This window comes from Balearica regulorum, chromosome 17, assembly GCF_011004875.1.
Source record: "Balearica regulorum gibbericeps isolate bBalReg1 chromosome 17, bBalReg1.pri, whole genome shotgun sequence".
Classification (NCBI taxonomy): domain Eukaryota; kingdom Metazoa; phylum Chordata; class Aves; order Gruiformes; family Gruidae; genus Balearica; species Balearica regulorum.
Window position 1 is genome coordinate 9,903,419 of NC_046200.1, and position 15,805 is coordinate 9,919,223.

General features: G+C 43.0%; 1 protein-coding gene across 2 annotated transcripts in view; it reads left to right on the forward strand.

The window, feature by feature from the left end:
- The window catches only part of PPIL2 (peptidylprolyl isomerase like 2), a 74,074-nt gene extending 58,890 nt beyond the window's left edge, over positions 1–15,184 (forward strand). The window contains exons 16-20 of one of the 2 annotated variants that reach the window (XM_075769581.1): positions 816–872; positions 11,167–11,239; positions 11,402–11,464; positions 11,951–12,090; positions 13,813–15,184. In XM_075769581.1, coding sequence (XP_075625696.1) covers positions 816–872; positions 11,167–11,239; positions 11,402–11,464; positions 11,951–12,090; positions 13,813–13,906 — 427 coding nt within the window. In that variant the 3' untranslated portion in view covers positions 13,907–15,184. Of the gene's footprint in view, positions 1–815; positions 873–1,598; positions 2,010–11,166; positions 11,240–11,401; positions 11,465–11,950; positions 12,091–13,812 lie in introns of those variants that run through there. The other variant, XM_075769583.1, reaches the window with a different exon arrangement.
- Positions 15,185–15,805: the final 621 nt, after the last annotated feature.

Consider the following 15,805-nt stretch of genomic DNA (forward strand, 5'->3'; position numbering starts at 1 on the left):
GTGTAACAGATGGAGACAGGGAGGAGAGCCAGTACTGCATGTCCAGCCAAGATGGGCCATCGTGATCTGCAGACCACAGCGTGGAAACCTCTGTCTCATACGCTTGTAGTCCAAGTCTTCCAAAGAAACATTAAGCTTCAGAGAAAAGTTTTAGTAGTAAAGGTTACTTTGGATTTAGTATTTTAGTTCCCATGTTTACGTTTAAAAATACAACCTCCAAAATTAAAAGCCCAATTAATTAAAAATTAAAAATCCAAGTTTCACAGGTTTTCGTTACTTTTGACACTTTGAAGTGTTCTTCTGCCATGTTTGTATCTGAAGCACAAATTTGCTCTCTCCAGAAGAGAAATGGATCACCAGCAGGCCAATTTAATGGAAGAAAAATGCAAAAAGCAAATATCCTAAGAGATAGAAGTTTACATTTACGGAGACTGTTGCATTATGTGACTGTATTAGCTTGCAGTCGTGCACAAGAAATGTACTTCTCAAGCAGGACACACGTCTCCCTGTCCTGCATGAACTTCCCAGGACCTGCCTGGCCAAGAGGCAGATAATTTTGGACTTTGTGCAAGTCACCATGCTTGGAATACTGTTTAGGGATATTAGTATGGTATAAAAATGAGAAGTCAAACCTCCAGAGATTCAAGATGAAGCCCACAAAACAGAGGAGTTAAAGGATGTTTGGCCAGCGGGCCTCCCAGAGAGAAACCAGGGAGAGAGATCTTTTGCATACCCTTTCTGTTTTTAAGCATTACTGGCTGTTGTTGGGTGTCAATGAGATAATATGCTAACTGTTACGTCTGTGTTCCTTCCAGCTTCATCACATTCCGCTCTTGTGCATATCTGGACAGGAAGCATACAGTTTTTGGAAGGTAAGTGAAGGCTATTATGAGCAGCAGTATAGCAGACATGCTGTCCTGTGTGTCTGAAGCCTAAAGAGAAGTGTCTAGTGACTCTTGAAATTGAACTGGAGCAAAATCCTCGCTCACAGTCCAGTCCTCCTGGTTATGAGTAGGTAGCCAACATCACATCAGTGCCAGTCATCAAACTCTGCCTTGTTTTCTCCTTCCATCACTGTAAGTTGCCTTACTTCCCTTCTGTGGGTGGCCCTCCAGGGAGTCATGAACAAAGTAATCATCATCCTGTAACCAACCATGTTAATATTTGTGCATGCTAATTGCTGGGACACAAGAGATTACCTCTTCAACACTGCTTTCATCCTCTTATGAGCTGTCAGCCAGGAAATTAATCATGATAAGGCTGTTCTGCATCATGGCATAGAATATAGAGCTTCTGCATAGGTTAGGTCTTTTGCCCCCTTTTATTCTTTTTTATTCTATTCTTCTTTTATTCCTGACAATTATCATCAGTATAAAATCTGTATGTTTGCATGTGTGTGTACATATATAGATGTTCGTGTGTGCGTATATAAAGATATTACTAATGTCAAGACAGCAAGGGAGTTTCATTCTTTATAAATAAGTCATTTCCAAAAGTCTTTTCCAGTCAAGCCCTCACATGATAAAGATCAAGGTATTTATTACAGAAGATATTACAAAATCTTTGTTACGGTTTGTTCTTTGCTTCCTTTGCTGCAGGTACATGGTATTTACCAAGTCAGGCATAGCTGTGCTAACAAATGCCTCAGTGCAAATGGCAGGAATTTTAGCAGCCTGCTTCACTGGTAGTTCCCGAGGATGTTACAATCTTTTTTTTATATGAAGATTTGTTTTTTATTCTTTTCATAGTTTTATCAGTTTGAAAGGCAGCAATTGAAAATAAATGCATGTGCTGTTTACTTTGATTGGATGTCATACAATAGTGCTGTACAATGAAAGTGATATATTTAATCCATGTTCTCTGCCTGTGAGTTCTTGAGGCAGAAGCTGGCTTCATTTTAAACAATTATTTTAGTGCTCTTAGTCCCGATACTGATTCTGCAGTAATGGCACCCTTTGAAATATATTTATTTTTCTTCTCTCAGGTCTGTCCTGGAAAAATTTAAAGTTCCCTCGTCATTTTGTGAAAGCAAATAAATAAAGCAAATTCTAATACTGAAATTGAGAGCGAGTATATTCTTGGAGGAGTTACGGTACCCATATCTTAAGACTATTTCACTTGAGCCACAATTTGAGTCCTGTGCAAAAATCCCGCTAAATCCCATACAGTAATGCTGTTAACCTGAGCTTGCCACCTCATGAAATAGTATTTGGGTTAGGACAGCTCAGCTCAAAATGTGACTGTTCCTCAGTTCTGGATGCAGCCTGGCTTCAGTGAGCAGCATCCTGTATAGTCCTCCAGTGTCTTTGCTGTGTTTCCCCAGTGTGCTCCAGTTTTACCATAATTCACCAAGAAAAAATTGGGAGAGTAGCAGAGCTTACTGCGGTGCAGGGAGTGTGCTCCCAGAAGCCCTCACACCATGCATAACATCTCAAGTATCTTATGAGTAAAATAGCTCAAATGATGTTTCGCACTGTCCATTGCCCTTTAGAGAGGAATTACTTCAGTCCAGGTAACTCTGGTTAAGTGTATAGCAGAGATTTATGCAGTGGCAGTTTTAGGAAAGACTGTCTTAATTTTTGAATTGTCCTCGCTACTACAGAAATCTGAACTTGGTTGCCAGAGTCAAGAAGTGATGCTGCTTTCTGAGCCCTGCAAATACTCTTAGCTGAAACACAAAGGAACTACTTTAAATTTATTTTAGAGTCGTGTTTGGCTCCCTGCATGAAAACCAAGTGACATCTTCATCTGAACACAGAACAGTGGAATTTTACTCTGGACTTTCTTGCATGTAAATGAAGCTTAATTCAAAGAATGTAAAAAATGAAGATGCATTCCAGTCGCTCTGTATTTATCTACAAACTGAATACTTGAATAATTCAGTTTACCTACAAATTTAATAGAAAAAGCTGATGTGTGCAGCTCTTGAGATCTGTACTCTGTCATCAAAGTCCTTCAGCTGTTTTTACCTGCATTTGTTTTTAAAAGCCATAAAAGCCAAAAGATTCAAGAGATTGTACCTCTAGTGAAACTCCAGCTTCAGTTTGCTATTTTAGATCCTGGGTGTTTCCAGGATTTGCTGACTGTATCTGATCTTAGACTCTATAGTACAATAATATCTGGGAAGCATATCTAGGAATAATACCTAGGTTTAAGAATAGAATGAACCTATGAAATAAGAATTCTTTGTCTCCATGAATGTTAAATTGGATTGTCTTAATTGGATGCTTACTGGCCTGTTGTGACTTTCATATAGATTTGAGGATTACTTATTTCAGTTAATATACAAACTTAAATACTCTGATCTCATCTGTAGCCTCAGCTATTTCTGTGCGGCTCTGCTTCATGTTAGTGAGTGTCACATATGTATCTTTGACAGCAGAATTATCCTGTTTGTAATTTGTATAGAACTTTTTAGCAGGCTTTCCATACTTTGGAGAACAAGAAAGAGTGAAAGAGCAACCGTTCCCACCCCTTCATTCTTTTTTGGTCCTGTGTGGGATGGAACATTGAAAAGTTCCTTCTCTGGAGACCTGGATCTTATTCATGTCCCCACTGGTTTGAAACATAATTTTTGCATAGTAGCAGCTATTAAGAGTTGGATGTTTGGCTGTTAAGTATGTTTGGAAAACACACCAGCTGCAGACAGTGGGACTGTGAAGAGGTGACACGTGTCTGGCTTGGTGCACTGGAATTTTCAAGTCTCAGAAGGCGGCTGCCGCCAGAGGACAGGGAGGGCATCTTGTCGTAGTTGTGCTGCCCACCATGGCAATAACGAGGATGGATGTTACTGAAAATAAAGGAGATAATTTGGCAAGGATGGGGAACAAAAACAAAGGCAGAGAGTGAGAGAAGAATGCCTTCCCTTGGAGGTGTGTTGCAGGCTGCACAGATTTCCTGCTCCAGCAGAGCTGCCTAGATTAAATTAGTAATTACCATTTCTAGTAATTACCATTTCTCCTAACTTAGAGAATGCTGTAATTAACGTGAAAACTAACTGGTGGCTTTTGTTGGCTTCTAGCTGGCTGGTAAGAGGTTTAATTTAGAAACTCCAATAATGTAAACCAACCAACATGCACGGAGTGGATGAGAAGCATTTGCAGGTGACTGCTGGATGGGGAAGGTCCTGTCTGCTGCTGTTGTGGGCTGTGTGTGAGGGAGCTCCCTCTTATCCGTGCTACACCTGGGAGGTCAACAGCATGAGCTGCAAGGATGTTATGGCCAAAACACAAATATAGGCTCACATTCCTGTCTGGCATGCTTTATGAAATTTAGATGCAAGCACATCGCATCCAGGTTGCTACTATATTTTCTATTACTCCAATGGCTCACAGCTCCTGTGGATCAGGGACCTGGTACATTTGCCCTTTCTAAGAAGAAATAGAAATGTAATCTCTGTCCCAGAGAGCTGTGGAAGTAGAAAGGAGGCTGCCTCTAGGTACAGGGAAGTCACAGTAGCGACCCCTTTCAGACTACCTTCCACCGACAGTTTGCACTTTTTTCAGAACAAAGGAAAAAGAGACCCAGGAAAAATGAAATGGCTCTATGGATGTTTTTGGGGAGCCTGTTCCAAAGCCGAAGGGACACTTGAAAAAGTGCATGTTTAAAATAATAATGGAAGGTGATCAAGCCATGATGATCATCCAAAGGGGAGAAATGCTCTCTGTGAATTTTGGGTGAGATTTTTAGGACAAGCAAAGCATAGTGGGCTTGAAAGTGAGGGCAGCTTGCAGGTGTGTGGCGTGATAAAAGGAAAGGCAATAGAGGAAATGGAGAGAAAAGTGTTGTGGTCAGAGTTGCAAAGCTGGAAATGATCTGTGCAACAGTTCGGTGTGTTTATTAGAGTATCACTTGTGTTTGTCAAGAATTGAGAAAAGGATGTGGCAACTGAGACAGGAGACGAGTATATGGAGGTCAGTTTTCCCCTTTGTACATGGCTGCCTATATCTGCTTATGCAGATCTTTTAACTGTCTCTTGAGGTTTTCTGCTGGAAATAATGAACAAGGTGGTTTGGGAAACCTCAGACTTGATTAAACTGGAGGCATCATTCAGTAGCTGACATGCACTCAGCTTAGTCTTTTCTTCCCTCCTCCCCTTGCCAGATGCTTTTGTGGAAGACAGCTTGCTTTCCTTGGGTAAGCATCACTCTGTATTAAATATGCCTTGGCCTGTTTAATGCTTTCTACTGCAATTCCATAGAATGGGGCAATGAAAGTAACTCTTGTGCTCTAAAGTGATTAGCTACGTAAAATGACTACAAGGCATTACTCAGCTACCCGGGTACGGTTAAATAATGCACAGTGTCTGTTTCCACTTATAACGTTCCCTGTACGAATCCATGAACCCCAATGGCTTCTAAGCTGGGAAGCTCCTGTTCTTGTTGCTCTTCTGCTTTAGTATATCTGAAGAGTGGAGAGATGGTGTGACAGCAGAAGAAAAGCTGATACTGTTATTGAATCTGTGTAGGGAGCCTGACCTAATTTTGCACTGCAGAGTCTGCTCTCCAGACACCAGGACAGGAGAGAGGAGCAAGGTGGGGAAGTAAAGCAGGCCTCCCCGTGGAAGCCACGGCCGTGGTGTCCTGTAGCACACGAGGACTGGGCTGTGGGAGCTGCACGGGGGCTGGTATCATTTCCAAAACAGTTGTATGATCTCTGAAGAGGAACCTGTGCCAAAGCTGAGAAGTCCTTACGTGCCAGGTTCATCTGTTGAGTCTAGTTCCAAAATGCTTTTTTCCAAGTTGTTTTATTTTTTCGGCGCCCTTCATCACTGTGTCTTGCCTGCTAGATTAAGCCTTTATGAGAGATTGAGATGTTTTGACTGTATCCTTGTTGCGAGTTAGAATTTCAGATTGGGTGTATACATAGAAAACATTTTGTCCTGAGTGTACTTGTTTGTGCATGTATATATTGTTCTCTCTGCGTGTGTATATAAATATATGTACTCCTTTTTATAAAAATAACCTTGAGGGCAGAATGTGTTTACAAAACAGCAATGTTTCTTTCTGGTTTCTGTTTCTAGTTTAAAGTATTTTTTGGAAAAAGTGCAGACATTGTTCTTATATCGTCTTCTGACCAGGAAACTATCGTCTTGGACTGCTGCCATCCCCAGCATTGCACAAGGCTTAATTCCTATAATTCTGCTAAACAAAAATATGAGAAATAGGAAGTCCTTGTGTGAATGTCTGTGGGCCTGCTAGGGAGCTGCAGTTTTCTTTAGGAGCAGCACTCACTAATGTAGCAGTGAGATTTTCATTGGCATATTGTGCTAAGCTGAAGGAGGGTCGATTTAGATTAGATGTTAGAAAGAAATTCTTTACTGTTATTAGAGTGGTGAGGCACTGGAACAGGTTGCCCAGAGAGGTTGTGGAGGCCCCATCCCTGGAAGTGTTCAAGACCAGGTTGGATGAAGCTTTGGGCAACGTGGTCTAGTGGAGGATGTCCCTGCCCGCAGCAGGGGGGTTGGAACTAGATGATCTTTAAGGTCCCTTTCAACCCAAACCATTCTATGAAATAGATCAAGCTTGCTCAAGATATTTCACTTATACTTCATGCAAAGACATTGGCAGTGGTTATGAAGCAAGGTTACTAGTTTGCATAAAGGAGCCTTAACAGGAAGTATGATTCTAAATAACATCTCTAAATTTGAAATGCAAAGATTTTCCGGCGCTAACTTAGCTCAGTTTTCAAGAAAACAGTATTGCACGAGTAAGGGCACATTTCTAACAGAAAAAAACTTAAATGTACCAACCTTGTCGTCCATGCTTAAATGTAATGCAACATTTATCAAGCTCCTCTAAAAATACAACAAGCTGTCTCAGGGATGCTGAGCTAAATATATAGTTGAGATCATCATTTCTGTTCAACATCTACTGGAAGTACACAGCAAACCCTCGGTTTCACTGGTTGTTCTAATGTAAATGGTGTCTTGAAGGTATCATCCTTTTCCCTGTAGGATGTCATCTGAACATCTGTTTAAACCTGACTTGGTCAATTTAGGACAAAGCATGCGTGGCACCTTATAACAGGAATAGAGCCAGAAACAGTAGAAAAGGTTAAACTTGTTTCTGCCCTTCTCCCTTCTCTTCTCTGCTGTGCTCCCAACTTAGCACAAGTGAAGCTGAAGGAGAAAGGCTAACGCAGTGTGACCTGTCACCGTCAGTGTAACACACTTAGCACATGTAAAGGGTACAGAGGGATATTAGTTTGAACTTCTGGAGCTTGCATTTTGTTTTAATGAAAACCATGTAGAGTTCCTTATGCTGAGACTCAGATTTATTTATAGAACAGGTCTTACCTCTTTTTGTTCAAAGGTAGTGGATATTAGAATAATATTAAGTAGTGGCTCTCTCTTTAGAGTTTTTAATGCTTTAATGTTCTGATCTGATGGTCTTTTCTACATATAACTTGTATAGGCGTTTTTCTTGGCATGTCTGGGCTTTTCTTCTTGCATACAGAATATGTGTAGTGGGACAGGCAAAGAATCCCCCAAACCACTCCAGCATGTTGGTTTCCTCATTGAGTGCGGAGCAATTGCTGTAACGGATGCCAGTGCATGGGATTACACGCATTATGTCTTGTCAAACTGATTTTAGTGCAGCAATGTAACATCATGAAATTTGACAATAACAACATGTAATGTTTTGAGAGCCTGCATGTACATCATGTCTCTACTTAGAAAAATCAGAGGAACGTTTGCAAAATCCTTTACTGTTTGAGACCTTAAGTTGGAATATTCCATTTTTTTGCATCCAACCATGACTGCCCTGATTAGTGTGTAGTTCATTTTTTACTGGATGGGTGATGTTTGCAATCAGATCTTGTCTTTTTTTGGATTTTAATGTTTACTGATGAAACATCAGCCTCTGCTGGGCCTGATCCTTGACAAGGCTCCCTGAACAAAAGTGACTAGTAAATTATTTCTGGTTCCTGTGTTCTGTCCTCTGAGCCGGTGGTTTGTATCTAAATTCATTTTTATTTTTGATTGGTATTATGGCTTTGTCTACAGACATAAACCTGTAGTGAGAGCTTACTCTGCTGGCATAGAAATACTTGCTGTGCAAAATGTTAGAGAAGGCAGGGGTGTAAAAGAAAGCAATTTTCCATTTTAGAGACAAGAAGCTAAGAAGAAAAGAGAATGACATGCTCTGCAGGCATAACAACTTTGTCTTCTTCCCCCTTAGCCTTTTATAATCATGCTAAAATAGACTATTTAGGTCGTTTACTGATGACCTGTGAATGCCATGTCTATCACAGCCTTCTAAAATGTACAAGTGACAAAGTATTCCCAATTATGTTTAATCAGCATAGCGACTGAAGATTTGTGAGCATCACCAAAGTGCATTAGAGCTAATATTGTGGGAGGTCTAGCTATGGGCTAAGGGATTACTTAGTTGAGATTGCCAGTGCATAGCTGATGTGGCTATTTCAAATTATCAGAACCTAATTAAATGAAAACATACGAGCAGATAATGAGTGGAGCTGTTGGCCAGAAAATTCTCCAATATTAAATCAGAAGTTTCCTTTAGGGGCAATTAAAATACAGTGAATATATCTTAGGCTGTGTGTTAATCATCAGTATTATAAGTGAATCTGATATTGGCCTGGAGGAGGATTTTAAAATTGAGGTTTTGTTATGAACTTTCCAAAGTTCATGCAGGGTCTTCAAGCCCTGTGCCGTTTCCCCCAGTGTGCTGCCTCCAGTTGCAAATGAATGAGGCCGCTTCAGCCTGCATATATGTTTTTAAATTTCTCTTAAAAGTCACAACCTGATTACAGAATATCAACAGGCCCTTGAGGAATAAAGGGGAGAAGTTTGGAGCAGCGCAGCAGCAACAAAATGTTCACAAGGATGGCTCTGCTCAAGGCAGGTGCTGAGCAGCATCCTCTTTCACTTGCATGGTTTTATTTTCTGTGATGAGGTGTCCTTTGGGTCACATTTAGTGCCTGTCCCAGCCCGTGGGGCCGCACTGAGGAGCAGTGGTGCTGTGCTAAGCACGAGGGGCGTGGAAGGAGAAGGACCCACTCGCCTCTCAAACCACAATGGTCAGCCTGTTACATTTGGTTAATGTGGCTCTTGGGGGGAGTGCGTGAGGCGTGTAAGTGGTGTGGGGAGGAGTGGTAGTAGAAGGTGTATTTCTCTGTTGGATCAGCTGAGACCCTCACACGTGATAGCCAGGGGCCTCTCCTGGTGCTGGCTGGGCAAACTGGAGTGCCGGGACTGGAGAGGGCTGCCTGGCTGTGAAACACCTGCAAGAGTGAGATCTCGCAGTAGAAGTGTCAAATACCTGTGAATATGATGTGTCTTTTGGTTGAGGTATTGTTCATTTCTCTGATATGAAAGCAGAGTTAGGTGATAAAACACTCTACGTATTCCACCAGTTTCACTTTAATTTTTTTCCCCACTAGTTTCATTTAACTTGATTTTCCTCCACCTCATCTGCCCAGCCCTTGACAGCCTACCTGTGCTGGTACCGGAGTAATCTCAGCAATCAGGCTTCACAACAGTTGTCACCCTGCGAAGGCTGGAGGATTGCTGGCTGTCGGATTGCCCCATCCCACGGGCAGCCCTGGGCTCCTCGATAGCCCGCTCCTGCCCTCGCTGCTGAGCTCCCGGCCCCAAACTCCTCTGGCTCCAGGAACTGTGGTTTTGAGAATTACGGCTGCTTCTCATTGTCCCACTGCCATTAATATGGGCTGTATTTTTGGTTCCTGGCCATGTGGCTTGGCTCTGTTAAAACAGATGTTGTCCAGCTACAGCCTGCTTTTCTAAGGGATCTGGATTGCTCGGCATCAGCGGCCTGTCTTCATCTTTATTTACTGCTCTTCTAAGTATAGCTGTTTTCAAATTTAATTGGGGATGATGATGATGTGGATAAAAGTGTTAAATACCCTGGGACCAAGATCTGATCCCAGCAGGACCCCTCTGGAAACGTACTGACTCAGTGGTTCTTATTTAAAATTAGATTTTGACACCTGTCAGCCAATTTTTTTGTTTAATGTGTGCTGTGTTCACTTCATATCGTTCTGGTTTCTCAATCAAAATATCAGCCGCCTTCCAGAAGTCTGTTCCATGGACACTGTTATCCCTGTTAACCACATCTGTCGTCTCAAAGATAGAAGATTGACAGACTCTGTTTTCCACAAAACCTTGTTGATTGCCGTTACTTACTTCCTTTCTTTCTTAATCATGTCCTGTCTCCGCTATTCCATTATTTTGCTGGGATAGATGCCAGGATGACAGGCTTATAATTATCTGGGTCACCCTATTTATCCTTTCTAAATATCCTTTTCTGGAACTTTCCCATTGTTCCACACTTTTTTTGAAAATGAACATACAGCAGTCCAGAAAGTCTTCAGCCTTTCTTAAACATTTTGAAGCAAGTATTTGGATACGTTGACTTGAAAAATGAGAGGCTGGGGATCTAACATCCTCATAAATAAAAACTGCGATGAAAAGTGTCCTGGCATTATCTTGTGGCTGTGACTTGATGCTCTGCTGCTTTCCCAGAGGCCTCAGGAGCTCACAGTTGTGATATGCTTTTGGAGCAGTCCTGCACTTTCTGCGTTTACTGGTGTTGCTACGGACAACTCTCCAGTAGTCCTGCAGTTACGATTCCCTTTTTTCCTAATATTACTCTTTGGTTTGATATACAATTTAAAGAAAAAAAGGTAAAAAATGAGAAGTTAATTAAAACATTTGCTTTCTTGACCAAGTCTGTTAGGTTATTTTTCAAGGGTCATGAGAGTAACAAATGAGCTCCAAATTTATGGATGTAGCATTAGCACGTGAACCCATTTTGGAATGGGTTTGTGTCTTTCTGCACAGACGGCTGTCCACAGTCACTTGTTCTCCATCTGGCTGGTTTGTGCGGCTACTGGGTTTTTGGACAAATGGCTTGGCTTTGCCTCTGAGTGTTTGACTTTTCCATGTTCTGTTTAATTTTAAATTCAAACCCCAGATTTGAGAAAAAATTCTTACTTTCCATGCTGAATGACATTATCTTAGGTCTTCCAAATACAGTTGCTGATTCCCCTTCCCCCAAACACAAGGGTTTAAAAAAATCTGCTAGAGTAATGGGCATAAATTAGATATATTAGGTGTAAGGGTGCAGGAGTATTTTGAGTGTGTTGTGACAGCTGGAAAAGGTATTCTTCCTCTTTTAGGGTGGTTGGTGGCTTTGAGACTCTGACTGCTATGGAGAATGTGGAAAGTGACCCAAAAACAGACCGTCCCAAGGTACGTGTGAGGCACCAGGGGCTGTGCAGGAGGGCGTGAATGCGTATGGCCTCGCGTGGCAGTGCGGTTCACCCCACTGCTGCTTCTCTCAAAACCGAACTTGGGGGAGATGGCACAACTTAATTAGCAGATTGACTTGCTCTTCTTCTCTTCTGCTCCCAGGAGGAAATACAAATTCAGACAACAACCGTTTTTGTAGATCCATATGAAGAGGCAGATGCCCAGGTGAGGATGGTTGGTTGGTTGGGGTTTTTTTGAAAGGCCAAAGCTCTTGTTTGGAAAACTTTGTAGCTTAGTGTCGTGTCTTTTAACATGGGCAACCCCCTGGCCCATATGGTTGCAAGTTAAGATTAAACAGCTGCAGTTCAGCATTGCCTTGCGTGCTAGGATCATTGCCACTCTTTCAGCAGAGAGGTCTTTCAACTGAGTCTGGCACGGCTCCCAGCCCATCACGCTTCTGATGGTCTCCTTTCCAAATTCCCACAGTACCGAATGAGAAGAGTAGCAGGTGAGAAGAGAGGAGTCTTATTATAATGGCTGCAGACAGCCTGTTTGTAGTGGCCCTTGAGGTCTGCTTCCTAAAGCCTGCCCTGTAATCACAGCAGTGCTGATTGCTGTTTTAGAGTGCATTAAAGCTTCAAAGAATTTGAGACATTTTCTCCTTATTCTGGATTAGCTTTTACAACAGATTGCACTCTTTGCTTCCCACAGGTTGCTGCTGAAAGAGAGAAGGTCCAGCTAGAAGAAGAAGCAGCCAAAACAAAAGCTGAGGTGGTTCCACCAAAGAAAGAGGTCCAGACTCCTAAAACTTACCGGCAGGGGATTGGAAAATACATTAACATGGCTGCAACGTGAGTTCTCTGCCGATCTGATCTTTGTTGATTTAGTTGCCTTTCCTGCTGGACCCTGACTCTGTCCGGTGCCGTGTTTGGTTTGTGCCAGCAGGCTTTGCAAAGACACCTTCATGCAGTCTTAACAGTCAAGAGTTTCCTGTACTTCCATTGTTTTGCAAGATTACAAGTTAGCTGAGCTTTTCTTTTAGCTCTTGAACATGACCAAGTTGGTCTTTAACAGTGTATGCTGACTTCAGAACTGTAGTTACATTTCCACAACTCAGGCATCCTTGAGTAACTGTACTGTGTTACTTCCTACACCATCTTCTCTTCCTGTTCTGCAGCTATTTCTGAAGGCCACGGTCCCACAGATGTTTGTCTTTCAGCAGCTTCTCCCCTGCACAAAGTAGTTGCCTTAAACCCCTATCAGTCTGCTGATCTGGTTCCCTGTTCAGCCACGCAAACAGCTGTACCAGTACAATGAAATGGCTGGAAAGGGGAGCAGGTTCCCAGGCTTGCTGTGGGAGCACAGTGCATCTGGCAAGTAGCTCCAGGATACCTGGCTGGTTGTACGGGCTTGTCCTAAAGCATCCTCTCCCAGACACTCTTTGTACACCCGTTGGGATTGGCAGCATCGCTTGCTTTCCTAAGGACAGTACAGAATCCCACCTGAACAGCAGCTTAGCACGAGTTTTGGAAAAATTAAAATAAATGCCTTCCACTTGAGTTTTAGCAGACTTCTCTAAAAGCATTTGCAAAAATGCTGTTGTCTGTCAGCTGTGTAAAGGCATGTATTTATGCATACACAGATCTGGACAGCTATTTAATCATCTTGTATGTGCCTCTGACTTACAGGCATTTGTGTAACTGTGAGAACAAAAATATGTTAGCCCTTGTAGGTCAGTTTGGTGTGTCAGTAAAATGTTTCAGTTACAAAATACTGCTTGTCTCTTAAAACAGTATGTTCAACATAAAACTTCTGCCATTCTGCACTGTACTTACAAAGGAAACCTAAGCAGAGTTTGCAGCTCTGTGGAAAGGGCCAAGTAGTATAGAAAGGACTTTTCTTTCCTAGTCTGTCACTCATTGCAGCCTGCCTTGAAACTGGGAGTTTGGTCCGGAGCAGGAGTTTGGCAGGTTCAGGGTTCTCAGTCCTCCCTATCGACTACTGATATCTGACAATAAAACCACAGTACGTGACCTGGCTGCGTAGTGTTTCCATGGGGTTGCAAACTCTGCTCTAAAGAGCCTGAGAATAGCAGCAGCGACTGCAACAGGCTGTGCTCGAGAAACAGGAAAGGATCTGAAAAACTTGCCCAGCTGCTTTACACCTAATTCCCCATAAATCCTTTTGCTGCCACAAATGCAGGTGAGAAGGCGGGGAGAGAACTTGTGGCTCAAATTTGCATCATGACTGTGCTAAAAAAATACAGCTGTTAAATCTTCAGCTCTGGCCTGGAGAACTTGTTGGGTTTTGAACACATTCGTGGCAGTGTTCAAAGCCTGACCCAAACCATCCCCACAAACTGACACACTCTCCCTCTTTTTGGGTAAGCCAAAGGCCCCTATCCCTACCCCCCCTGCAGTCCCCATGCTGGCACAGAGCGTGCACTCCTTCCTAATTTATAAGGGATGGGCTGGCTCCAGCATAGCTGTTGCTGGGAGAGGAAGGGCATCCAGCTGCCCTGGTCCCACCGAACAGTAAATAGTCCCTGAGAGTTGTTTTCCTTTTGGCTCCAGGAAGCGCAGTGTGGAAGATGACGGGCCCTCAACCAGCACAGCTGTGAAGAAAGAGAAAAAGAGCACAGGCTTCGGGGACTTCAGCTCCTGGTAGCAGCGTGGGGAGCCTAGCACTGGAGCAGCACAGCAAAAAAAAGAAAGGGCAGCTTCCCACATGTCCCCAAGAGCCCGAAAGACAGTTTGTCCTGGGGAGGGAAGGCACCAGCCTCCCCTTCCACTGCGGAAGAAAACCGTTGCTTTGTTAAGGCTGGTTAATGTGGCTTTGTTTTCTAGAGAGCTGTGTTCCCCCCACTGCATCTTCCTCGAAGGCCTTTTTGTTGTTGTTGTTTTGCTGAGCAGGGAGCAGGCAGCCCAGCTCCGCTGGGGGTTAGCTACAGCCTTTCTCTGCTTGGCTGGCAGCAGACCAGGCAGAGCCCAGCCTCGCAGGATGCTACTTCAGTGAACAGCTACATTGGTGAAAGAGCTCCTTTTACAGGTAATCGTTTCCAGACAAGCCGAGTCTGCCAAATGAACGAATGAATTAATGTGCTGGGGAAACGCCTGTACTACTGTAGCACTTTGCGGAGGGGAGGAGAGGGTTCCAGCCCATCCTGCCCTTCCCTTCCAGCTGCCTTTTGCTCATTCTCAACAAGGACCAATTTTGTCTCTTGCTCTTTGTGGCCCTGCCACGTTCCTGGTTGGACTGACTGCTGTCAGTCTCCATAGGGCCTTGCTCCCTCCAAAATGAGCTCTCTCTGTGCCCGTTTAAGTCTCTGACAGCCTGGGAAGCAGCAGATCCCAGCCTGGGTAGCTGCACCACTTGTTCCTCCCAGCGGCTGGCCTTCCCAGAGCCACCGGGCAGCCAGAGGGGCCAGGATGCACCAGTTCAAACCTGCCCTCGGGTCCCAGAAACGTGGGAGCAGCCATGTTTAACCATCCCTAAAGCTTTCTCCTTGCAGGGAAACACACACCGTAGTCTGCCCTGACATCAGTCTTCCCATCATTAGGGAAAACCATATAATATAGCTGACAGGCATCTTGGGTATTTCTGTTGCATACCCACAAATTATTAGGATGCTTAATAAAGGCCTTATGAGGTAAAGATATATCAGCCTGTGAAGTTTTAATCCAAAAACGTATGTGTGTTACCATCACTTAAATGAAGCAGGCTAGATCCTGAACATTACTTTTCAGTTCATCTTCAGTGTTTTCAGGTGACAGAAATACCCTCCCTACCTCTCTGTGTGGCTGAGGAGACAGTTTTGTAATCAGCTTTGTAACAGTACATTTATATTGGTGGTTTCACGTTTTAAGAGAAGACTCCATTTATATGAAATTGCTGTAAAAACTTTTGGTAAAATGTTTTGCATTAAATGCTTTTATTTTCTTTTGAGTGCTTGCCTTTGACTCTTCAACTGTCGTTTCCAAGATCATGGCATTGCAAAGTTAATTGTCGTACAAGGAAATGATTCATTCCTACTTTAAGATGCTCGTGAGGAACTCTGGGATCTTTGCGGATATGATTACATCATTGTTAAATCATAGGAAGTTCAAACTAGTTTGAAAGAATAATAGGGGGGAATTTGGTTTGCAAACATTTTGCAGTGTATAAGTTTGAAATAACACGTGTTTCATTCCTGGAACAGGGGATATGATGGTACTTTCCTCAAGCTGAGTTTCTTGTGTCTTATTGAAACCTCTTGCTTCTCCTGGGCTGGCCTTTTCCTGATAAATTGTTATTGATCCCTTCTACCTAACTTCTACTCCAGCACATTTTTGAGTTATCAAGTTCACAGTATTGCTAGAGCTGGAATAGGCAGTTTAATGAAGTCCATAAAGTGCTTTTTTGTACTAGATTAAAATGGAGATTATTATGAAAGAAAAGAGCTTTTGATTACAAGGAAGGCAACAGAGGTGTGGCAAGGACTCCCTTGTCAGCAGGAGTCCTTGTTACAGATTGATACAAGGGGCAGTTTCCTTTCGCGGCAGCAGGCTGCAGAGATAACTACCCGCT